Source organism: Aristolochia californica, unplaced genomic scaffold (genome assembly GCF_029961685.1).
Source record: "Aristolochia californica isolate CCGP_79_NKW_82.1479 unplaced genomic scaffold, dmAriCali1.0.hap1 SCAF_16, whole genome shotgun sequence".
NCBI classification, from domain to species: Eukaryota; Viridiplantae; Streptophyta; class Magnoliopsida; order Piperales; family Aristolochiaceae; genus Aristolochia; species Aristolochia californica.
In genome coordinates, this window is record NW_027181837.1 from 22344885 (window position 1) to 22370429 (window position 25545).

Here is a 25545-nt window from a genome sequence, read left to right on the forward strand (position 1 = left end):
AACAAGCAGACAACAAGGGCTTTACTGAGCGAGATCGTTGTCAAGGGCTGTACATATATGTTTTTACACACAAGGTCGAAGAGGGAGGAAGAACCCGAACAACATGAGAAAACGCTCTCATACCCCTGCTACCAGTTCTCTTTCTGGAACCGACAATCTCTGACCACCTTTGAGCTTCCTCCGCCTGCGAAAAAATCATCTGCCTCAACGCGTGCCGCTGCTGGGGTTTCGTGTTATTTATACTGTTTCCGCGGATAGCTCGATAATGGCGACTGTCCATTGGCTGCGTCTCACAGAAGAAGAAGAAGCCCGACCGGTCTGGTTAAAATTCAGACCAAACTAACCAGATAGGTATTCATGTTTTCTTTCAAACAAAAAAAAATTAAAAGTCTCTTACATTGATTATGGAATGGGGTTGAGATTCAACCAGTCTGATTTACCGTGGATTAGATAAATTCAAACGAAAATTATTGTTTGATAAAAAATTGCACCTACATGAAATCTCACTCGTCTATTAAAAGCAAGGAAATTAGGGACGGAACGGAGGACGAGACGAATTAACGGCGAGCGGAGGTGGACTTTAATGGCGGCCTCGGAGATAGTAACGCCGTCAAAACACCGAGAACCTCACCTGAGACGATGGGGCCTTTTAGCTTTGGCAGAGGTGAGATGATGTTCTGATCCATTCTGATTTGATTTGGCGGAGACCGCTGCCATCATCATCACTCTGATGGTCATTGTACACATCCTGTTTTTTGCCTTCTATGGTTAACTTCTTTTCCTTCTTTCTATCGTTCGGATGTCGGATCTGTCCGTCGTGTCCATACAAGAAAACAGCAGTGAAGACCCAGGTAGAGCGAATTAAGGCCATTATTTTTGTTCTAATGCTGGTATCGGAACCCTATTCTTCGACGGGATGAAATGGGTTTATCGTTTGCAAGTATTCAATCAAAATTTTCGATATACAAAAAATTCAAGATAACTTTGAATATTTTTTATTTACATATTTAACTCGTAGAGATCCGACTCCAATCATTTTTAGATTTTTATACTTATGTTGGAGAAACTTATGAAAGAACAAGGTTGAACGAAGATGTTATTAATCCTAACACTTACGAGGAAGCATTCCTTGATGTGGATTCCGACAAGTAGAAATTGATCATGGAAGAAGAGATGGATTCGATGTATAAAAATGAAGTTTGGAAACTTGTTAATCCTCCTACATCGATTAAACCCATTAAGTGCAATTGGATTTTTACAAGGAAGAGAAATGTTGAAGGTAAAGTTGAAAGATTCAAAGCTCGTCATGTTCCCAAGGGTTTTACTCAACAATACGGGATTGATTATGATGAAACATTTTCTCCTATTGCACGAATACAGTCTATTCGAGCTCTCCTTACATTGGTTACATATTATGACTATGAGTTGTTTCAAATGGATGTTAAAACTGCTTTTCTAAATAGAAATTTGGATGAAGAGATTTATATGGAACAACCACGTGGATTTGTTAGACCTGGGACTGAAGCAAAGGTATGTAAGTGTTACGGTCCCGAATTTGACACAAGGATTCTTTGGGAGGATCTGGGGTCTGCCACGGGTTACGGGTCTTCCAGGCATTACCGTAGGGGTAGTAGGAAGACATGGGGAAAATGAAAACGAAAGATCAAGTCTAAGGGAAGCTTGATAACTCAATATGTATGTAGGTATTCCACCCAAATTATCCACGTACTACATGTGAGGGTCTCCACCTAAATTATCCCTGTGCTTACACGTGAGGGAGAGTATTAAGGAATAGTCTGACCATGTGTGACTAAAAAGGCCACTATGATGAAATTCAGAGCGGCACTGTAGATGAACACATAGGCTGCCACGTCATTATTATTGACATGTCATCTGCCACGTCATGATAAATTTTTGAATAAATTTAAAAAAAATTAAAAAATCAAATACACTTTTTATTACCTAATATCTGAAATAAAAAATTAAATTTTTTTTAATAAACAATTAAAAAAATAACTCTTACTATTTTAACACCATTTAATATCAATAAAAATATTTATTAATTAAAAAAATTATCATTATACTTTTTATAACTTTATATTTTAAAAAATAAAATAAAATAAGTAAAATATTAGATTTAAAATATTTATAAAGAAAAAAAATCTTACTCTTAAGTCTTACCACATAATAAATAGGTAAGAGTTATTTTTTTAATTGTTTATTAAATAAATTTTAATTTTTTATTTCAGATATTAGGTAATAAAAAGTTTATTTGATTTTTTAATTTTTTTAAAATTTATTCAAAATTTTATCATGACATGGCAGATGACGTGTCAATAATAATGACGTGGCAACCTATGTGTTCATCTATAGTACCGCTCTGATGACGGGGCGACGCGTAAGCAGTCAAAGTTTACGTGTCGCCTTTGACTGTCCACATATACGGTGGACCGGTCAAAGTTCAGTAGTTTTGTAAATATTTTGTAGTCTTCGTTATTATTATAAATAAGTTATTTTAAATCGGTATTTTGGTAAAATTCCCTAAAAACAATAATAAACAAAGAGATAAACTTCGTGATCATTCATTCGTACTAAGGTTAGAATCTGAAAATGCTTTTCTAATACTCGAGAACAATGAAAGAAGATCGACATTGATGTTATCTTTTTACAGATCACAGAAAGAAAGAAAGCACAGAGATAACTGGAAGAAGGTGAAGATTTTAAACAAATATGCCGGAAATTAAAACGAAATAACAAGGAAACTTATACGGGCGAATTCAAAGCTCATACGAAAATGCTCCTGCGACCCCAAATGTCCCCGATTTGATTCGCCATGTTTTGCAGAAACGAGCGGATGGGTCTCGTGATGGCGCCCAGGCACGTACACGCCGGATTCCTCCGCACGGCCCTAGCCCAGAAACTCGGGAAGCAGTTCCGGTTTCTGGTAGCCAGCATCGCTGTCGATTGCAGGTACATCGACGCCGCGTGCTTAACTAGCTGGTTCTTGATCGTGATGTTGGCGGAGGAGAAGCCGATGCCCCCCTCGAACGGGAGCAGACTTCCAGCTAACGGCGAACTTGGGATGATGTCCTTGAGACTCGTGTACCGCGGGCTGCCGCCGCCATTGCAGTAGGACTTCTTGTAGATGGCGTACTCAATCTCTGTTCTTCCACTGGGCGACATCTCCAGGTAATGCATCTCTGTTTCCATTGGAACAAGCCATGAATGGATCAGAGCGGATTCAGGCGAGTAAACCCGTGGTTTACAAGTTTCAAATACAGTAGCGGGGAGAGAGGAGAAGAATTGGAGAAGAAGGTTAGGATAAGAAGAAGAAGAAGAAGAAGATACAGCAGCTCTTTTTCTTTTTCTTTTTTTCTGAGGTTGATTTTCCATTAGAGGTGAAAACTAAAAAGAAAAAAAAACAAAGAATTGAGAAAACGCTGCTAGGCAGATTAAAAGACCTGTAGCTAATCATGGTTTTTTTTTCTTCCCCAAAATAAGTCGAATTGACTGTGTCAATAACAGGGAAACAAAACAGATGGGTGGGAGAGTTTTAAGGAGGACAGTTACCTATAATTTTTCCCATTAACTCTGTAGACGTTTCAGAAATCGTCTAATTCAATTCTGGGCTTCTGGTTGCCTGTCTTGAACAGAATGAAGACAGCCATTGAACCCTATAAAGAGTTTAAAAAACGTAAAGAAAACCAACAACATGGATGATCAAGAGCTATTGCACTAGGAACCAAGTATGATTGAACTGAACTCCATGAAACAGACAGATTTTACAGAGAAAAGCATGGAGACAAAAAGGGTACTGCTTTGGGCTTTCTTATTCCCGTTTTCACAATTCATTGAACATGAGAAACAAGAAACGGAAAAAGAAAAGCTTTCTGGGTGCATGAGATACTTACCTCTCTGCTTGGTCATTGATCTAGCGGGGACGACGATGGCTTGCTGTTAAGATAGGAAGGAAGAATTTAAATTGTTTTTATTACAGAATCATAGTAGGAGGAGGAGTGTGATTGCTAACTCTACCGTGATTCATCAAATTTGGACTGTAAAAGGAATCTTTCACGAGTGTTATTGATAGTAAGAAGTGGACTCGAATCCTGTCTTACCATCTTTGGATTCAGCGACTGCATGGAATGGAAAGTCACCGTTTCCATCACGCCACCGTTTGATTTATAAACGGTAACTTGGCCTCCTGTCATGGTTGGTTCCCCTGCTTAGGGGTAGGCGTGGTTCGGTTTGGTTTAATGTTTATTAACGAAAACCCATCATCTGTTTACACATCCGACCCCATCGTATCCCTTGATATATTTTTATAAGAATAAAAGTTGAAAATAATAAATTATGAATTATATTAAACCTAAATAATCACTTGAAACAATTCATGTAAATTGACCTTTAAAAATAAAATTAATAATTTTATTTTTTTAATTAAACTAGTGTTACCAGGATCGGATCGGCCGGTTCAACTCAATTGAACCAGAATTAATTGGTAGCAACTTGGCCCGAAGGCCTTGGATATTACTACCTCTATTTGTATGGGCCCATATTGACATGACAAAGGGTACTAATCTAAGGATATCCATTCTTAAAAATAGGCAATGGACCTTTCACTTAGGGGTCCATTCTTGAATGAGTGGCAGCAACTTGGACCGATGGGGCTCACTACGAGCCCACTGGGGCATATAAGAATTTTCAGATGTATGGGCCTTAGAAATTACTGCTTCTATTTCTATGAGCCCATATTGACAAGACAAGGGTATCAATCAAGAATATCCATTCTTAAAAATGGGTGATGGACGGGTCCATTCTTGAAAGAGTGGCAGCAACTTGGGCCCACTGAGCTTATACATTTTTGAGTAGATGTGATTCATAATAGGAATTCTCAGATCGGTGGGCCTTAGATATTACTGCTTCTATTAGTAAGGGCCCATAGAGACAAGACAAGGGAATGAATATAAGAATATCCATTCTTAAAAATTGGCCATGGACCGTTTACTTATGGGTCCATTATTGAAAGAGTTGCAGCTATTGAGCCCACCACGAGCCCATTGGGCTTATAAATATAACTGCTTCTATTAGTTTGGGCCCCTTTTGACAAGAGAAGGGTGCATTAATATAAGGATATCCATTCTTAAAAATAGGGCGATGGACCTTTTACTTATGGGTCCATAATTGAAAGTTGCGGCGATTGGGCCAACGGCTAGCCCAGTGGGAAGCAAGTATGAGCCCACTGAGCTCATACATTTTTGAATAGATATGATTCATAATAGGAATTCTCAGATCGGTGGGCCTTAGATATTACTGCTTCTATTAGTAAGGGCCCATATAGACAAGACAAGGGTATGAATATAAGAATATCCATTCTTAAAATAGGCCATGGATCGTTTATATATGGGTCCATTATTGAAAGAGTTGTAGCTAGTGAGCCCACCACGAGGCCAGTGGGCTTATACATTTTTGCATTGGTGATAGGAATTATCAGATGGGTGGGCCATAAATATAACTTTTTCTATTAGTTTGGCCCCTATTGACAAGACAAGGGTGCATTAATCTAAGGATATCCATTCTTAAAAATAGGGCGATGGACCTTTTACTTATGGGTCCACAATTGAAAGAGTTGCAGCTATTGGGCCGACCGCGAGCCCAGTAGGCTTATACATTTCTGCATTGGTGATAAGAATTTCAGATGGGTGGGCCTTAAATATAACTGCTTCTATTAGTTTGGGCCTTTATTGACAAGGCAAGGGATCCATTCTTAAAATTATGCGATGGACCTTTTATTTAGGGATCTATTCTTGAAAGACTGGCAGCTACTTGGGCCGATAGGGGTCACTACAAGCCCACTGTGCTTATACATTTTTGCATAGGTGTTATTCATATAGGAATTCTTAGATCGATGGGCCTTAGATTTTGACAAGACAAGGGTAATAAGATAAGGATTAATGAAGCTTGGCTAGATCAATCAAATCCATTTCACATACTCTAACAGTCCTGTCTCACCCAAATTAGTGGTCCATTTCAGATTAAAACATGATCATATCTGAAAGCAGAAGCAATCGTTAAACCATAAAACAGATTCTAAACAAATAAGCCATAAATAATTCTTGTAAAAGTTTAAGTTTCTAAATCTACTGCCTGCAATTAAGATTGGCGAAGCTCAAATTCCAGTTCCCAGTTCAGGGACTGTTCGTCTAGAGGGCATCACATCTTCTTTGGCAGACAACACCACATCCACTTTACATGTGAGAGGGATTCAGGAAGATTACATCCAGCTAATGGCATTTCTGGATCTTCTGTGATTTCTTTGCTTCATTGCCTCATCCGATGCCAAGACTGGAGTGTCTGAAATCCCATTAGTGATCTCGCCGTTCATAAATTTGAAGATAAGAACAAAGTATGGGATCTCCCCCACAATGTTCTTGGTCTCACAGCATACTCTACTGCTATCTAGACTAGCAGAAAGTGGATGGAATGGGATCTCAACCTTTCCTTTTGTCTGGTCTCCTGCTACTGAAAGCCTGAGTTTACATTTGCAGAAGAAAACAACTGGGATTAGAACACGTAGGATCCGAGTTTGTGGCTGAGTGATTGCTCTTAGGAGTTGTCCTGAGGCACTTGTCTGTTCTTCGTATGATACGAATACTCGATAGATTTGAGATCTCTGGTGCTCAATCTAGTTCTGACAAATGTTTTTGGCGCTTGCTGTGTAGCCTTGCCTTGAAGGACTCTTCCTCTCGGCTCCTAAACCCAGAAGAGAAATTTGGATCTAATTGTAATCGAAGCATGCAAAGAGAGGTCAACATTTATATCATCAAAGCGAGGACTGAGGACCACAAAGTGTTGTCTTCCCCAAGTGAAGAGCTACAGACAGCAGAGTCCTGTAACTATAATGAGGTGGTCCTTCCAGTGAATCGTCATGAAAGCACTATGTGGGGTCTTCTCTTCTCGGGTCCCATTTCGATGTGGGTAGGCAGCTGAACATGGCTCACGTGTAGAAGTAGGAATTCATCCATCACTCTGAAAGTTGCATTTGATCAGGATTTTCGGTAAACAGATAGTGGGCAGTGGGCACCGCTTGATAAAGCAGATCACAGATCCACCCTGATGATCGAATTCGATGAACAACAATTTGTTGGGTCTTGTTTTTTTAACTGTTAATTGGTTTTTGGGGGGAGATAATGGGAGAAAGAAATTCTGGGTAGGAATGATTTCCGTATTTCGAGTGCTTACCGGTCTTATCCCATGACCATCATTGTTCAAGGTATCTTTCTGTTCCTCCAGATAGTTGGTAAATGATGATGCTTTTGCTGAGAAAACCACCTTGACTTGATTTGGATTTCGAAGACGTTTCATCAGTAAAGAGAGAGTAAAAAATTGAACCCAGTGGTTGTCAAAAAGAACTGGTCATCCTCTATCCGAATCGGAAAAGCGAGAGATATTATTCTCAGCTGAACCCTTTCCTGAAAGAAGAGTTTCGAGCTTCTTTTGATTCCCCAAAAGTCACCACTTTTGCACATTGAATAATACATGTCCGAGATCTACAAGCCCTTTACGAGCTTTGCAAAGAGATTATGTAAAGGGAATCTCTTAATATCCGTCGTCTCCTCCATGAATACAGACGAAGCTCTGGGACCATACTAGCTTTACGTCTCGTCTTCTTTCCCATGCATGCGTTATGTCCCTGTTCTGATCAATGTTCTGGCTTTTGAAAGAGAAGTTTTATTCTCCTTCACAAAGAAAACTCAGGGTTTTACTCCGCTAAAAACCCCGATTTGGTTTCTGAATTTGGACTCAGAAATCGTTCAAATAATCTCTGAAAATGCAATTCCTCTCCTGTTTTTTCTCCTCCTGGACTTTCCATGTTCATGAAAACCGACCTGAAAGGAGGAGGGCTGGTGGCCGGTGGGGCTGGGTATCCTTTTTAGGTAGGATTTGGCATTTCTTTCCTTTTCAAGCTGAAATTCCTTGTCAATGTCTTCCTCTCAAATCTCAACCAAGTGCTTTGAACCTGCACAACAGATCAGCTTCCTTACAGAAAAAAACTCTTTGCTGTAGTAATCGCCAAAACTGGTCCAAGAACAACTATGATAAACAACTTGAATTCCACAAACCTAGGCGGAAATCCTCTTTTACTAAACCTTGGGACATGTTTGTTCAAATTGCTTACAACAATGGCCAATGCTACTGTCAAAAGAGAGAGAAAGAGAGAGAGAGACAGAGGGTTAGCAGCAGATATTGCCAAGTGGTGTCTCTAGAAGCAGGAGAGCAATTACTGTCAAAGCAAAGACAACAAAATAATTTATTGCTCTTGTCCAGCGTCCGAGACGAAATGATGCTGGAGCAATTCAAAGAAAAATCAGACCTGCAATTTCCTTGCCAATCCCTTACGCAGGGATGACAGAATGGATAACCTGGAACCAATCAATCGAATGTTGATTAACACGTAATCGATCAAATCGAACGAAAATGGTGTTCGTCGAATTTCTTTCTCCCACTAGACCATTTGTATCTAGGATCCTGATTCATGGATCTCTCCATAAACCATTTCTTTTGACTCTTTTTTAAATTCAATAAATGTTGGTTGATCTTATATTTTGTTGTAGTTAGATGATTTAAAGGATCATTTCCTACTTGATCCTTGGATCTATTCATTAAACATAATCGATTCAATATATTTCTTATGCACCCATAGTTGCTAATTGGATTTGAATCAGATTACAAATTAATTTATATTGATTGACCGCAAATACCACTATGTTTTCGTTTTGGATCATCTTCCAACATTTTCTTAAATGTATTTTACAAGGAAAAATAATTAATAAAACATTGTTCTTTAAATATATATCTGAACGGATGGTGATCCGGCCGTTCTGTTTTAACGATTATTGATTTTAATTGAGTTTTTTGTTCTTTTCCTGCAAAAAACTGATCATCAAAGGAATAAAAAACCTGAATGAAACAAAACCACTTTTCTGAATCAGACCAGTTTGAATCAAATAGAATTTACCAAACCATGAGATCACTTGTTGGAAGGAACAGACTCGCGGTTTTGACTTGTGAACACTGTTTTTTTAGTAGTAATGGCGCGTGATCATGGTAAGTCTGTGTAAAATTTTTTCTTTTGGAAAGGAGATATAAGATATTATAATCGTCCCCTCGATCCTCGTTTTTTACTTAATCCCATACTTTTCAGTCTCTGATGACGCACTTCGATCTTATCTCTATTCATTTACTGTTACTGTGTGGGGAGTTAAACGACACAGGTGATTGTATCTTGACTCTGGCCGGAAGCTCTTTTCAAATCCGTCCATAAATAGGAGATTTTCTCTAGCCTCAACTCGCTCCAGTCCTTTCTTGCTTCAGGACTGCACCAGCTCTGCTGCGTGTTTTTCTGTTTCTCGTTTCGTGCGCGATTTATATATATGTTTTCCTGTCCGACCTTGATGAAATCATCGCCTTCTGCTGTGTCTGGTTTTGATTCTGTTGGGTGAAATTGGGTCGTTGGAGTTACGTGAAGAGTTTGGAGCTCTGAATTGAGATTCTGCTTCTGGGTTTAGAGAATAATGGAAGGAGGAATTCATCCGGCGGAGGCGTCGGCCTTCAGAGAGTGTTTCTCGCTGGCATGGAGGAATCCTTACGTTCTTCGCCTCGCTTTCTCCGCAGGAATTGGTGGTCTGCTCTTCGGTTATGACACAGGTCTCTTTATTGTTTTTTTGTTTTCCTTTTTATTTCAAAAGTTTCTTCTCTGTTCTCCACTTTTCAAGCTGGTGATGTTTTCAGCTCTTCTTCAAGTTCGGCAGCCATTGTTTTTCTCTCTCCAACTCAGTTTTCCTCTTCTCGTACTTCTCCTCTACTGCTTCAGCATTTCTTTTCCTGTCTGTTTTCTGTAAATTGTTTCTGCAAATGTTTTTTTCTGACATGGGGTAGACTTATCTGTTCCCTGTTTTGGAAGAAAACTGATTTTAGCGAGGAATTCAGAGATATCCCAGCACAGACAAAGGGTGTAACTGTAATGGGTTTCGTTCTTGAGTTGTTTTTTTTATTTTTTCGTCTGAACCTCTTCGCAGTCGTCTCTTCTTCCTTTTCAGCTTCCGACAGCTTTTGCAGACATTTTTATATCCCCCCCCCACAAAAAAAAAAAAAAAAACAAAGCTCGCCAACTCCATGGAAAGAAGTCGAGCTTCCCCATTTTCTCTTTGCTTCCTTTGGTTTATATTTTCTCGTTGATTAGATAGCCATGAATGAACAGTACCGATCTCCTTGCTAAAAGAGTTTCCTTCACAGGCATAATTCTTTGTCTGGACTTACACTCTTTGTGAATTAACCAGGCGTTATTTCCGGAGCTCTTCTCTACATCAGAGACGACTTCAAATCAGTCGATCGCAGAACCGTTTTACAGGTGCACATCTAATCATAAATTCGAGAGAGAGATTTACTTGTCTTGTCGAATTAAAGCTAATTGATTCCAACTTCATCGCATATCACATCTTTTCTCAGAGGAGAAGTCACTTATCATTTAGAATTGAGAAGATTCCGGATGAAAACGAAGGAAATTCAAGTTGAATCAGAGATGCTGTAAGTTTGGGAAGGCTGTCGTGTGACTGGTTTTGTCTCTTCCATCATCTATCCTCACACCACGTAGCCATCTATATGAGGTCTAAAATTTTCAAGAAGGCCGCCAAGCCCACATTTCTTATGGGCTTGCATCATCGCGTGGCCCGGGGTTTCAGAAATAAGACGGAAAATATAAAATAATATCTTAATGTTTTATTTGATAATTCAATAATTTTCAGTAAATTAATATTATTTATTTTCATTACTTGCCATTAACTTTGCTTCGGAATTATTATCAATCGTAATTTTTTAATAAACATAAATTATGTGCTAACGGCTGAATTATGTTTCATGTAAACTAACAGGAATGCATCGTGAGCATGGCGATCGCCGGAGCTATCATCGGGGCGGCGATCGGAGGTTGGACGAACGACCGATTTGGAAGGAGAGTTTCGTTACTGGTTGCGGATTTCCTCTTCTTCGTAGGCTCCGTGGTCATGGCCTCCGCTCCAAACCCAGGTCTTCTCATTTTTGGTCGTGTTTTCGTTGGCCTCGGCGTCGGGATGGCATCCATGAGTGCCCCCCTTTACATATCTGAAGCTTCTCCAGCTAAAATCCGAGGTTCTCTCGTCAGTACCAATGGCTTCCTTATCACCGGCGGCCAGTTCTTGTCGTATCTCATTAATCTGGCCTTCACCAAGGTGACCCCCTGTAATTTTGTTTCTCCTTATTTCCAAATTCATAGAGAATCGTTCCACAAGACCAATCTGAGCTGAATATGACACGGGTTCATTTGTTTTCAGGCGCCGGGAACATGGAGATGGATGCTGGGAATTGCTGGGCTTCCGGCTCTGTTACAATTCCTGCTCATGTTGTTTCTCCCCGAGTCGCCTCGTTGGCTCTACAGAAAGGTTAATGTACCAGGATTAATTTCATTCCCATTGTGAAAGACGAGTTTGTCAATACTGTGGACTGTTCTTGATGTTCAGTGTCACCCCATTTTCAGGGAAGAGAAGAGGAAGCCAAATTGATTCTCAGGAAAATATATCCACCGCACGAAGTGGAAGCAGAGGTGCAGACGCTCAAGGAATCCGTCGAGACGGAGATCAAAGAAGCAGGCTCCGCCGAGAAGATCAACCTGAGTAAACTACTGAAGGCGAAAGCAGTGCGGAGAGGACTGATCGCCGGAATCGGCCTTCAAGTGTTCCAGCAGTTCGTCGGCATCAATACTGTAATGTATTACAGTCCCACCATAGTCCAATTAGCAGGATTCGCATCAAATCAGACTGCTCTCCTGCTCTCCCTCATCACATCCGGTCTGAACGCCTTCGGTTCCATCGTCAGCATCTATTTCATAGACAGGACGGGCAGGAAGAAGCTTCTGTTGTTCAGTCTTACGGGTGTTATCGTCTCGTTGGGAGTACTGACCGCCGTCTTCCATGAAACCACTTCTCACTCGCCTCGAATCAGCAAGGTCGAAACCGCACATTTTGCACCTTACACCTGCCCGGACTACCGGTCGTCTTCCTCCGCTTCTTGGGACTGTATAAAATGCCTGAAAGCGTCTCCAGAATGTGGGTTCTGCGCTTCTTCCACCAACAAGGTACGTGACATCCTCTCGTCACTTTCGTCTTCTCGATTCCAGTCCGACAAGGCAGAACTCTGAGCAATTCAGTCTTTTTTACAGTTGTTTCCCGGAGCCTGCTTGATCTCGAACTCCACAGTGAGGGATATCTGCCACGGGGAAGACAGGCTCTGGTACTCGAGAGGCTGCCCGAGCCGCAACGGATGGATGGCGCTCATCGGGTTATCTCTGTACATAATCTTCTTCTCACCGGGGATGGGCACGGTGCCATGGATCGTCAACTCAGAGATCTACCCACTGAGGTTTAGAGGAATCGGCGGCGGAATGGCTGCTACAGCCAACTGGATCTCAAACCTTATTGTCGCACAGTCGTTCCTCTCACTTACAGAGGCAATCGGGACTGCTTGGACATTTTTGATCTTCGGGTTCATCTCTGTAATGGCTCTGATTTTCGTGGTGGTCTTCGTGCCGGAAACGAAGGGACTCCCCATCGAAGAGGTGGAGAAGATGCTGGAGCGGCGGGCACTGCAGTTCGTCTTTCGGAAGAGAAGATCAGATGAATTAGACAAGGGTGGTACTACTGTCACTGCGTAATCGCATCTATATGGATCTAAATTAGTCACGAGAAATCAACCCGATTATCTCTCTCTGAGACACATCATAGATTTTAGGTAATTGGATCGTATTTGATGTAGTAGTGAATGAATTAAAGTTAATCAATGCGGTAATGAGTCAAATCGATAACCCAGTATCAGTCCAAGGAAGATCAACCCAAGATCTAGGGTTGCTCAAACTTAGGAGACCGATGATGTTTAAATTGAAAATAAAGAAAAAGAAAGAGATTAGATTAGAGTAGATGTGAGGAGGCATCATGACAAGTGGTGTCTCCACACTCTCCCTTTGCTAGAAAAGTGTGCGTGCATTGCACAAAGGGAACATTTCACTGGGGCTGGTTAGCCTGAGACCATGACACATGTGCCCGCCATTAAAAAAAATAGAAAGCGAAAGCGAAGTGTCAGCCCAAGGAGCGAGCCAAAAAAAAAGCTAGAAGCCATGCTGATGGTACTTTCTCTTTCCCAAGTGCTCTGCCGATGTCTTCCCTCCTGTTCTTGTTTTTTTAATCGCATCTGTGCTGTCTGCTTTGCTGCTGGGCTGATTTTTTTAATGCGCGGCTTCATTAACGCCGGCAGGTGCCGGAGCATTGCTTTCCACGAAACGCAGTGGCTGCTGATTTCAAAGTCGATTTTCGCGAATTTTTGATAACCGACTGGGGGACATCGCCATGATTTGGGTAAGAATCGGGGCGCAACGCTGCAGCTCTACGCGAGGGGAGCCCGCTGTGGCCTCCGCTTTGCGTTCTGGGTTCTTTCTCTTTGCCGATTTCTTCTTCTGCACCCGCCCATTTCCCTGTGTAGCGGACCAATAAGCTTTTCAGCCTCTTTCTTGCATCCAAGCTCCAACATTAAAGTTGCTTTGCTTCCCAGAAATTCCCATTTATGAGAATCGAAACCAATCAGATATCTGTACGCTCAAATCTGAAATGTATTTCACGTCCAAAACTACGTCTAATGCGATAGCTTCTTCTGAAAAATATGAATATCTGCCCGGAGAAAGAACCTTAAATAAGGATAGATCATGGATTTTTCCTTCGGTTGAAGAACATAATCTCTAAACAATCGACTGTACCCATTCGATTAAAACACCAAATTCGGACGAAGAACATAATCTCTAAACAATCGACTTTACCCATTCGATTAAAAAATCAAATTCAGTACTCAAGAATGCTCAGGGGCATTTCTCCGAACAGATACCATTCAACCCTCAAAACCTAATTCAAATTAAAATCATCCCATCGTTTCCTTCCTCCTCAAACAGATAGCAGCATTGCATTCCCACAGATCACCAGAGCGGAACTTGGATCGGATCAACCTGTTCAAGCAGTCCGTAGCCGGGTCGTTTTCTTCCTGGATAAAGCCTAAATGTACGGCCATACTTAACAAACCAGACGCATTGTCCTCCTCCCCACCCGGCAGTGCCAGTCCCATCGAAAAGTACGTCAACGCATGAGTCATTAGCAGAATTAAATTCCTGCTTACGGAAGTCAGCTTAAAAAGACGAAATATTTCAAACCCTTGGCAGCAAAATTCATGGGGCGAGGAATCGGCGATGAGACGAAAGAGGTTCAAACTTGAAAGAGGAAAAAGATCCCTGACATGGTTCTTCTTTGTTTATTCTTTTCAGAGCGCTGGAGCCAATGGACGGGAGACAGCAAAACTGAATTCATCTCTTTCCTGGCTTTAATCTACTAAGCCTACCTGCTTAGGGGGTCAGTATTATATTACCATAAGCTTAAGAAAGTGTTATTGGAATGATAAGAAGGATTGTCTTTTATCTAATTTATAATATAAAAAATAGTATAAATATAAATCCATATGGTTTATTTTATAAAAAATAATAATTAATTTTATATTAATAATTAATATTTGATTTCTTCGTATTCAATATATACTTATTGTCCTATTTATTCGTGTAAATGTTTATTTGAGATTTTTCTTATTTTTATTTTTATTATAACGTGAAGATAATAATATTATTTTAAATACAATTAAATAATTAATAATAAATTTAAAAATATATATTTTAAAATATAACAAATTGGATGCAACTAATGTTAGTAGAATTTAAGTAAGCTATGATAACAAACTTGTGTAAAAGACACGGAGATAGAGAATATAATAAATTTTTGTTACCTGTCAGAGACTCAGATGTTCTTAAATCAATTATTCAGGATAAATATGAGGTAGATAGCATACATGAAACAGTAATGGCATTGTGGAGGAATTATGAAAAGAACCCAAAATTCTCAACTTATACGAGCCTCAATTCATATTTCATATTACATTTTCCTTTGTATCAGCATTATATATATACACATATACACACACATAGGCATGTGAGGGAAAAGAATAAATAGAAAATTTAAGTCGGTCATTAATAAATTAATAATTTAAATAAAAATTAATTACATAAACTTAGAATAAACTCTTTTTTACATATATTTTATATATGTGAAATTGGACAATATATCATATTTAATGGTAAATAAAAATTAAAATAAAATAATTGATATAAATAAAAGGCAATTTGATTTAAATGTTTTAAATTCAGAATAAATAAAAACTGCAGATATAATAATTAATAAAACAATAGTTATCCGCCCAACCAGCAATGGTACGATCCTGACGGCTCCAATTATTTTTCGTAATTAGTTAGAAAGGATGAGATGTGGGGCTGTGGTCCCACTCCTTGGACGGCCTAGATTGCGTGTTGAACGGATCGATCTTAATAGAAAAGTGACAAAATACAAAATATCTCCAGCGGGGTTCTTTCGAGCCGTGACTTACGTCAGGAAGGTCGTATGTCTGTGGCCTTATTGTGATTAGTGGAGACGAACAGGGGTTAATGTTAAGAGTGGGCAATAAAAAAGGGATTGAAGCGGCGGAGTGTCAGTCCTTTCCCGATAAGCCCGGTGATTGCTCGAATGGGATTTCAGGGTCTCAAGGCCTAGGGCTTCGGTCGGCGAGCTCTCTCCGCCTGATTTCGGATAAAAACCGCTGCTTTCTTTTCGATTTCTCCACACAAATCCTCGCTCATTCGATCTGTTCGTGCAAGAATCTCGAGAAAGGGAGGAGGACGGAAGTAAAGCTGCTGCATCTGTCCGTAAATCCGTCCATTTTTTAAGGTCTGCAAGGTCTGGACTCCGGACCTCCTCTCCTGGCTTCAATTTTGAGATTGGAGGTGTCGAGGATCTGCTCCCGGCTTCCTATTTGGTTTGTTCTCGGTTGTGGCGAGGTCGAAGAGCTGAGAAGCGTTTCTGACATCTGGAAGAGTAAGTCGCATTAGTCGAATTTGTCGTGCTTGTTGTTGTTGTTTAGCTGTGAATTTTGGTAGTTGCTTGGGAGAGGAGTATGGAGGGAGTCACGTCGTGTTAGTTTTTATGGAAGAAACGATTTATCCTTTTTGTGTCGATTATGAAGTGGTTTTTGCAGCTGAAGATCTTGGAAAGAAGTGGTGGAACAGATCTACGAGCTTTTGCGGGTTCCTCTCGCTTGCATGAGTAGTGTAAACGAGAAGATTCCGGTAAGATGAGCTTCTCGAATTTTTACCTTTTTTTCCGGACCGAAGAAAAGGCTGAGAAAATATTGGTTTTTGAACATTTGAAGCAACGGAGCTCGAAATCTGGTTCTTAGTGTTAAGCGATTGGCGCTGTCTGGAATCAGTGAATTTCAGCTGAGATTTATTGCGGCAATACAGACGGGCCGTGGGCGTATATGTGCGAGTAGTAGCGTTGAGGAAGTTAATGATGTATTTTTGAAGGAATTTTTTCAAGATTAATAATCTTTGTTCGTTTTCATTTATTGGCGGTGGAAACGAAAAATACAGACGTCTCAGCGACTCATTTGCGGTTTCTTTATTTTCTTGGTCAGGACTCAGGAAGCCGTAGCTCAATCTAGAGCGGAACCGCACGGATCGGAGGAAGCTCAAACCACAGAAATTCAAAGCTCCCTGTAAGCTTTTCCAGCTTTTCCTTTTGTTGCTTTCGTCATCTTTAAAGCTAGAGCAAACTGATCCTTTTTAAGGCTAGTTAGACTGTCCGATCTCGATCACTATAAGCAAAGCGGTACGTTTCAGTATCTGCTTCTAATCAGTTTCTCTGTCTTTCTCTCTTTGCCCTGACCAGCTCTCTAGGTCCTTCTCTGCGTCTGCGCATCAAAGCTCACCTCTCCAGGCGTGCTTTTGAAATACTGCAAAAGCTATCACGTAGAGCTGACAGTCTCCGGCTCCGAAGGCGATATCTCGACCACCAAAAGAGCCTTTTTATCATCTGCATATGAAAGTACTGTTATACCACCTCTTGAATGCGTATGGCACCGCACTGAAAACCTCAATCATCCTCACTCTCCCTTCTTCAAAAGCTAGAGCTCTTCTTCTCTCGCAATTTTCGGCATGAAAGCGTCATGGAGGTCCAGGAAATTCATTCACAGTCTCGCAAGCGGTGGAGAAACGGAAGAAGCAATGAAGCTGCCAAATTAGGGCAAAAGATGGGCGACTCGTACCAAGATGAAGACGACGAAGACGGAGAGGGCGAAGGGGTGGAGGACAAAGGTCAGCTCCTGGCCTGGCATTCTTCAAGGATTTTTAGGGTCTCTCGAGCCTCAGGCGGCAAAGATCGCCACAGCAAGGTGATCACTGCTAAGGGACTGAGAGATCGGAGAGTACGTCTCTCGGTGTCCACTGCGATTCAGTTCTACGACCTTCAAGATCGCTTAGGTTATGACCAACCGAGCAAAGCAGTTGAGTGGCTAATAAAAAAAGCTGCCGACTCCATAGCCGAGCTGCCCTCTCTTAATGGGGCTTTCCCGCCAACACCACAGCAAGCGAGCGATGACAAGCGGGCTGAGACCGGCTTTGAACTGGAGGCAGAAAACGAACTCAACTCCTACCAGAACCAGCAACAAAATCAACAGCAGCAGCAGCAGCAGCAGCTCTTCTCTTTAACCAAGTCTGCTGGCAGCAGTACTTCGGAGACGAGTAAAGGGTCTGTGTTGTCTCTATCCCGATCAGAGATCCGCGTCAAGGCAAGGGAAAGGGCGCGAGAACGAGCTGCCAAGGAGAAGGAAAAGGATAAAGACAAGGACAAGGAGAGAGAGAGGGAGTCTCATCTCCTTCACGACCACAATCCGCAATCCAACTCGCAAGGCTCCTTCACGGAACTGCTTACTGGAGCCAACAACAGCAGCAGCTCCGCCATTGGCACTGGCCAGCACGACCATAACTCTAATTTGGTAAATAAGCAGTTTCGGCATTTCCCTTCAGCGCCTATGGACTACCTGGGGCACACAATGTTGGGACCATCCGTCTCTAAACCCCACTACCCTTCCGGATTTTCTGGTCAGATGCACTTTGGCAGCCATCCTTTTACCGCGGTGCCACTGAACATCACCACCACCGCCACTGAGCACTCAGAGCTGCAACAGTTTTCATTCTTGCCTGATCACTTAATCCCTACTGCTGCCTCACCTCCAACTAGTGATTACAATCTCAACTTTTCAATTTCTTCCAGCCTGGCTGGTTTTAATAGGGGGACCCTTCAGTCCAATTCACAGTCTCCGCTGCCTCATATTCAGAGGTTTTCTTCTCCGGTTGATGGACCGGTTCCATTCTTCATTGGACCTCCTGGACCGGAGAATCAGTTCCCTGCCGGGTTTGATGGTCGCCTTCACCTCTACTATGGTGATGGTTGTAGGCAGTCAGATCTCAAGGGGAAAGGGGAAAGCTGAAACCACTAAAGAGCAGCATAACCTCCGCTCGCCTTCGTTCACCGGTAAGGACCTAACTATACTTAATTTGTTATCCCGTTTTCTACTTGATTAAATTGACATAATTTTGCTGGTTCTATTGCTGTCTGTCATCCTCTTCTATACTTCACATGCATGCTTTGGGCTGGTTAAAAATGCAATTTAGGAAAACGTTTCGTGCACCTGTCACCACGCGGCAGCTACTTTCGCGCCGCCGGCATCTATCGGACCAGTAGTTGTCGGTGTAGCCTGTTAAAGCATCTTCTACCGGATTGTCTTACCTTCCTAACTGATTCCTACTCTTATTGCTGCCAAGTCTGTCTCTGGACAGGTGTCACCTTTGTTTCTTTGTTTGCTGCTTTTTCGAGAATTGTGAAATTTAGAGCCATGCGTCAAACTGCCGTTGTCTGCGAGTTGACTTTAATACTTCAAACGAGGAAATCTTCATACATGGAATACAAAGTAAAGCCATTAAAAATGACGGAAAGTGGAGTGGACTATGTTTTCCAATGCACAGTGGACGGAAGTGGAAAGGATTGGGACGTTATTAACTAGAAAGCATCTTACAATGGAACTAAGTAATAAGGGAACATGAATTCGGACAGTGTCCTTCGGGAGCGAAGGTAGGGAGAGGTTCAAAGAGACTAAGTAAATGGCCGGTACGTTACTGAATGGATGCTTGAATCAGCAAGTGAAAGGATCATCGGACACAAGTTACAGAAAGTCTCGGAGGAAATTATATGGCATTTTAAACATGTGTAGTGGTACTGGAGCTTTAACTGAGAGACCATATGCAACATGACGCACCAGATGAGGAAATGATATTTAGTTACGTCCAATTAGGCTTCAAGATATATCTCATAGCTTTTGGAAATAGTCACTTTGTTGTCCTTGCCATAAACTTAATTGGTTTGAATTATTTTTCTTGAGAAGTTACAACAATAAGAGGAAAACTTAACTGATGGAGGCAGGCTCAATGTAACAACACTTCTACAAAATGGTGAGCATTTGACTAGGATTAGTGTCTCTGAAGATTCTAGTCATTTTCGTAACAGAAGTTTCACCATTTGACTAGGATTAGTGTCTCTGAAGGTTCTAGTCATTTTTCGTAACAGAAGTTTCACCATTTGCTAGGATTAGTGTCTCTGAAGGTTTTAATCATTTTCATAACAGAAGTTTCACCGTTTGGTTAGGATTAGTGTCTCTGAAGGTTCTAGTCATTTTCATCATAGAAGTTTGACTTTTCTCTGCTAAAAAAAAGAGGTGTGGACTGGACTATCTTTAGCATGCAAATAGGAGTGGTATTCTTTTGAAGACAACATATGTGACTGGATGGTTCGTGATGAAGTTATCCTTTTGCTTATATGATAATCAACTGCACAAGGAGCGTAACTAGTAAAGAGTTATTTGATCTGGTTGGAGATTGGTGTCATTTGGATTGGATTGTCAACATACAAATATTTGAGTATTTTTTAATTAAGCTTGTTAATGTAGTAGAAGTCCCACATCGGGTATGGCTAGTGATGTTGTTGTGTTTTTAATTTTAGATAATGAACTCCTCACTGTGGCTGGCGGATTTGGAAAGAAATCACATCTAACATATATATTTTTGAAACCAATGCGCTAAAAGGCTCGAACCTTTTAGGAAAGTAACCCCACGGATCTTTATACAAGGACTGGCCCGGTCGATACAAACAAATATTCCAACATCTTTCAAAGCTACAAGTTTTTGCCTATTTTTCTATGAAAAACAGAAATGCAGATTAGAATGTGCTTAGGAACTACTTCATGGAGTGAGGAATAAGAGAGAACAAAAGAGAAATGAAGAACTACTTCATGGAGTGAGGAATAAGAGAGAACAAAAGAGAAATGAGGAACTACTTCATGGAGTGAGGAATAAGAGAGAACAAAAGAGAAATGAGAAAGGACAAGGCAAAGAAGAGAAAAATGGAGCGCATAATAGCTCTCTCTCGCTGACCATGCATTTAGTTCTAACTTACGGCAAAAGATATGGGGATGCACCTTGTTTTCCTTTCTCCCACGTTGAAGAGGAAAAATAAATTATTATTAGATGAAGATTGGAGTCTACAATGCTAAAATGGTTGTTGTTCTTGGAGTTTTGTGGCATTGTAACTGGTTCTAATACAAAAGGAGTACACCATGCTATTAAAAAGGAGAAATGTTAGCTCAAATAACCACAGGTGGCATTACACACTGCATATGACATTCCATGTCAAGGTTTTGTCATTGAAAAGTATTATTTTTATCTTTTCCTTGTTTCTCTTTTGCATATCTTTCCTATTCTTCTCTCTACCCCTCTTATGAGTTTTTCCTTCCATCAGCTTCTTCCCACTTTTTCAGTTCTCCATTCATTTCTTCTCTTCTTGTCACAATCTCACAAGTTCACCGTGTATGCCTATCATGAGCACCTTTGAAATTCTAAGGAGTACTCTATATTATTGTCTAAGAAATTTGATAACTACCTGACCACTTAATAAAAAATATGTTTGAGGAATTCTAAATTTTGGACTAAAAAATATGACTTAATTCAAAAAAGGAGTATATTTGAGTAATATATATGACAAATTCTAAGATTTGGACTCAAAACCATAAGTTATTTTTCACCACGGAGCATATTTGAGTAATATATATGACAAATTCTAAGATTTGGGCTGAAAACCATAAATTATTTTTCACCACGGAGCCTATTTGAGTTTGTTGAAACCAGTTGTGCTAAAACCTCGAGGCTTCAGTGAGAGGCGCAACAAGACCTTATACAAGGACCAGCTCGGTCGATATCTCAACCCTCCCCCGCATGGGGACAACCCGTGTACATTCGGGTCCCAACATACAAGGGACAAATTCGGGGGGAGCGGGATTCGAATTTGTGACCAACCTGCTCTGATACCATGTTGAAACCAGTTGCGCTAAAACCTCGAGGCTTTAGTGAGAGGCGCAACAAGACCTTATACAAGGACCAACCCGATCGATATCTCAACAGAGTTATCTCAGTGAGCATTGGACCTTCTCTATTGGGGAAGTAGAAAGTAGAATGTGGGACATGCAAGAGGCAAAAAGAGATGCAAAGAAGAAGGAAAGAGAAGGACAAGAAGTGAATTAATGAAAAGTGGAATATCAATTGAGAGTAGAAATGTAACCAAAAAGGGACAAGAGCTATTGTGAGGAGATGAACAAGATGAGAGAATAGAAAAACTTAGGTTTTTTTATGACACGATAGTTTGTATTATCTGGCATATAGTGCCATAGGCGTTCGATCAATTAATTATTATGCACTCTTTCAAGAGTGGTTGGTAGGGGTGTCAATTTATTAAACGAAACGAAAACTGAAGAAAATATGTAATGGGGTAATTTTACCCGTATACCATTTTATCGTTTGTTAAACGGAATGGAACGGATATTACCTATTCCTTACTCATTCACATGTTTACTAATTGTGTGAGAGTAGTATTTTAATTTTTGTATATACCTATGTATAGGGACCTTGTTATTTTTGTTGTTACATGAATTTTTTACTGTCTTCATATATTGTAAACATGTTGTATTTTTTCTAATTTTCTAATTTTTATTAATTTTTACTCTTTTTTGTTTATTTATCCGTTTACCTGGTTGTTAACAGGGTAAATAAATGGAACCGGAATGCTTTAAAAAATAATTGAATAGTACAGATACGGAGTACCAAAATGGTAATCAGAATGGTACACTATTCTTTTTTGTGCATACACTGTTTACATCCCTAGCGGTTAGATAGTGTGTTATCCCTAGGACCAGTTTTTTGTTGGTTTGAATGATATTTCACCTCTGACCCCAACTCATTCTCTAATTTTTCATAAATATCAATTGGTTTGGATGTGGCTAAAATATAATAAAATATTATGAGCCACATCTCTTAGAATAAGAATGCACATGCATTTATACAAATTCATGGATTCTATGAAGATTTTATAAGTTCTAAGGATTCTTTTGAATTTAAAAATCAATTTTTTTTATAAGTTCCTTGGTGATTAGATATAGATTTTTTAACAAGTAGAAAAATTAAAATGACTTAATACTAAATTAAAAGTTATAAAAGGGGAGCGGGAGGCCGTACCCTAACTTCTTTTCTAATAGAGAGGTTCTTCTTGTCTCTCTGTAACAATCTGTCTAGTAGAATTCTACAACGTAAAAATCCCTTCTTACCAACTCCTTTAGCTTGTGAAAATCCTTGTAACCCATGGATTTTGTCAGGTGCAGATAATAAGTCAATAGACCGAACTCCCCCTCAAGAATTTGACATATATAAGAAAAGCTAGATGACTAAGGTTTGGACTAGCAGCATCATGCTATGTAATGGCAATAAGGTTAAGGCAACAAGGCTGTTGTTAAGCTAGCTCTTCAATGTGGAACGTTGGATACTAGAAGGACACACAGTAGAAGACTACACTAGTTGATAGAAGCTTAATATTTCACCTATTTTAAGGCATTTTCGGTGGGGAACTGACAAAAAGTAGAGGACAGTACACACTGACATTGTTGAAATGGATAAACAGAAGAATTGATAGATCCAGTTACGGAAGCTCTGTATTTTTCCTCCTAATTTCCTCCTTGAGTCATCAATGAATTCTTGTTTGCACTACTTTCATATATAAAAAAAAAAATTAGGGATAATGCATATGTTTGTAGAAGGGTAAGAAGAAAGGAAGATCCTCGAGCAATTATTATTGTCAATTTTGTCTAAAGATAGCAAAAGCTGATCGTGGTCAAAACTTATATTCGAACACTCTAGACATGAACGCATTTGGTTGCACTTTAGCTCTTTTGTTCACTTATGATAGCTTAACATGAAAAGTTTCATAATTTTTCCAATTATACTTGTTTGAAAGCGGTTTAGGTATAGAAGAAAATTTTTTAATGTGTAAAATTATCTATTGATTTGTTTACCATTTTTCAGATGAAGTGTATGAGTAAAGTGCATTTCAGTACTATGACTTGATTACTCATTTATATTGAAGAAACTATTGCAATTCTAGCCTAAGAATTAGATGTTTAATTATATTTTTTTTCTAAATAGTGGACCACTTATTTAATAAGCTGTCTATTTACAGATGAGTAATGTTTACGTTTCATTGCTTTATTGGTTCATATAATTTTTCATATTTTAGGTTTTTATGGTTATCTGAAGAATTTAATTAGTGATTTGTTAAATTCTGATTCTTCCATTTATCTGAAACACTAGTTATATAAATAAGTAATAAAACTCCTCTGACTTATTTTAATAGAGCAATGATAGAGCAAAAAATGGCATTATCACAACATATAAGTGAAAAAAATGAATATAAGCGTTAGTTTTTATGAAGAAGCTGAAATGAACAGATGGCATCCATAGATGACAGGAAAAGAATGTAACATGCGTGTGTAATTAAAACCAGATGACAGAATCAAGCAGCTGGTTCTTCCTCTTTACTTTATCTTAATACTACTGTGGGCAACCTTCTTATGTTTAGCTAAGTGAAATCAATGTTCAAGATCGCAAGACCTTTGTGCTTAGCAGTAAAAAAATTCTTCCTAGTTGATGTGCAGTCTTCATTTTCAGTGGATTAGATCAGTAAACAGATGAGGTAAACTTGAGCAAGTTGCCTATGTTGGATTTTATATGGATAATTACGACACTTATTAATGACTGAGTAGACAGGTTAACTAATTCAAATCCGACACTCTGTAGATGGATCTTCCGCATTTATTTCTGAGTAGGATTGTGTACATTCTATTCTTGATAGATGAAACGTGGACTTATTCTTGTGTGTACTGTACATGAACCGTTCCTTCTCTATTCCTGTTACAACATTATATTCACGAAATGATATTTATTGTAATGCGTGACATTTACTGTTAGGCAGGTTGTTCTCCTGGACCCGAATGCAAAGATAACCTCAGGGAGGAAAACCCTGAGGGCTTCGGGGACAAATCAGCAAATCCTGGGAAGGTAAAGCTCGGTCGCTTCATCCATAGCTCTATTTTCTTGCATGTTATAGATATTGGTACTCGCCCGGACACTTTAGATGGACCGCGAACAATAACATCTAGGCCACTACAACAGCACGGCCAACATGACGTTTTGGAAGCTGGTCCTGGCAGTCGACCTCTGCCTTCGGTTTGATTGCTTTCATTTGGAAGCAGGTTGGCTGGTCAAAGTGACCTATTACTGATGGCCAAATTCGAGATCACCCCAAGTAGGGGTGGTCCATATTGTTGGACCATGTAGGACGGTATGTTTTAGCTCTGAGGTAGGGTGTCTTCAGTTGTGTTTTTTCCAAAACATTTCAGATATGTTGAGGTGAGATTTGAAACATCTCGTCCAATAAAAGAAATTCTTAGGTGAGACCCACCCCTGTTGAAGCTTGTCCTGAAAAGTTATTTTCGCAGAAATGCTGTTTATCAACAAAATCTCTTTTGCACAGGTAGGTAGCAAGTGTGAATGAAGCGGCGAGCGGCAGAGAGTGAGTACACGCCTTCACCCACCTGCCGTTTAATTTAAACGAAATTTCTTGTTCTTTTGGTTTTTCTTGAATTCGATTGTTGTACGAAAGAAGTTTATGTTGATATGACTTGCATTGCATATGAAATTATTCATGCATACGTAGCGAGCTATGTAATTGAAAAGGATTTGCAACGCCAAAAATCCTCGTGCCTGCAGTCCTCCATCCGACTTTGTAGATGGTAAGACGGCGGCTTCTTCTTCTTCTTCTGTTCTTTATTCTACTAATTTATGACAAAGCGAAAAAGCTTTGTGGATCAGAAGCGGCCCAATAGGCGTATGATATTATAATGGATGAGTTTCAAATCCATATTTCTAGTAATGGATTGTGACCCGGGGAAGAAAATCTCTACATTTTCCACCCACCCTAGTGTGAGACATCGAAGTCAGACAGTCTCAAAAATGTTACAGCTAAATTTTTTTTTTTCATCCTCAAAAGACCCGTTCTAATACCAGTTATTATGAACCTAATCAAATTTTGTAAAATACTTCCAAGATAGCCG

The 25545-nt window shown here is 39.9% G+C and overlaps 2 protein-coding genes across 11 annotated transcripts; both read left to right on the forward strand.

The window, feature by feature from the left end:
• The first annotated feature begins 9371 nt into the window (after positions 1-9371).
• On the forward strand, positions 9372-12895 carry LOC137953337 (probable inositol transporter 2). The gene is made up of 6 exons (XM_068800697.1): positions 9372-9708; positions 10341-10411; positions 10932-11267; positions 11370-11477; positions 11573-12169; positions 12254-12895. Exons 1-6 carry the CDS (start codon positions 9576-9578, stop codon positions 12743-12745), a joined length of 1737 nt encoding a protein of 578 aa, XP_068656798.1. The 5' UTR covers positions 9372-9575; the 3' UTR covers positions 12746-12895.
• Positions 12896-15675: 2780 nt separating this feature from the next.
• Positions 15676-25250, forward strand: LOC137952521 (transcription factor TCP24-like). 10 transcript variants are annotated; one of them, XR_011112306.1, is made up of 7 exons: positions 15676-16040; positions 16189-16291; positions 16375-16516; positions 16639-16719; positions 16893-18536; positions 24405-24490; positions 24970-25250. XR_011112306.1 is itself a non-coding variant. In XM_068799597.1 (6 exons), the coding sequence occupies exon 5, from the start codon at positions 17170-17172 to the stop codon at positions 18490-18492; it is 1323 nt and encodes a 440-aa protein (XP_068655698.1). In that variant the 5' UTR covers positions 15676-16040; positions 16189-16291; positions 16375-16516; positions 16639-16719; positions 16893-17169; the 3' UTR covers positions 18493-18536; positions 22148-22388. The 10 variants fall into 10 exon arrangements, 1 of the variants encoding a protein (XP_068655698.1); XR_011112304.1 differs by having other exon boundaries at positions 24401-24490; positions 24966-25248; XR_011112298.1 differs by having other exon boundaries at positions 24966-25245.
• The last annotated feature ends 295 nt before the right edge of the window (positions 25251-25545 follow it).

What these genes read in the sequence shown, in the direction of transcription:
- LOC137952521 (XM_068799597.1), top strand. Translation starts at nt 17,170, where the DNA reads ATGGAGGTCCAGGAAATTCATTCACAGTCTCGCAAGCGGTGGAGAAAC.
- LOC137953337 (XM_068800697.1), top strand. Translation starts at nt 9,576, where the DNA reads ATGGAAGGAGGAATTCATCCGGCGGAGGCGTCGGCCTTCAGAGAGTGT. An exon ending in GCTCTTCGGTTATGACACAG is followed by an intron (nt 9,709 to 10,340) that starts GTCTCTTTATTG and finishes TGAATTAACCAG; the next exon opens with GCGTTATTTCCGGAGCTCTT. An exon ending in GCGCTTCTTCCACCAACAAG is followed by an intron (nt 12,170 to 12,253) that starts GTACGTGACATC and finishes TCTTTTTTACAG; the next exon opens with TTGTTTCCCGGAGCCTGCTT.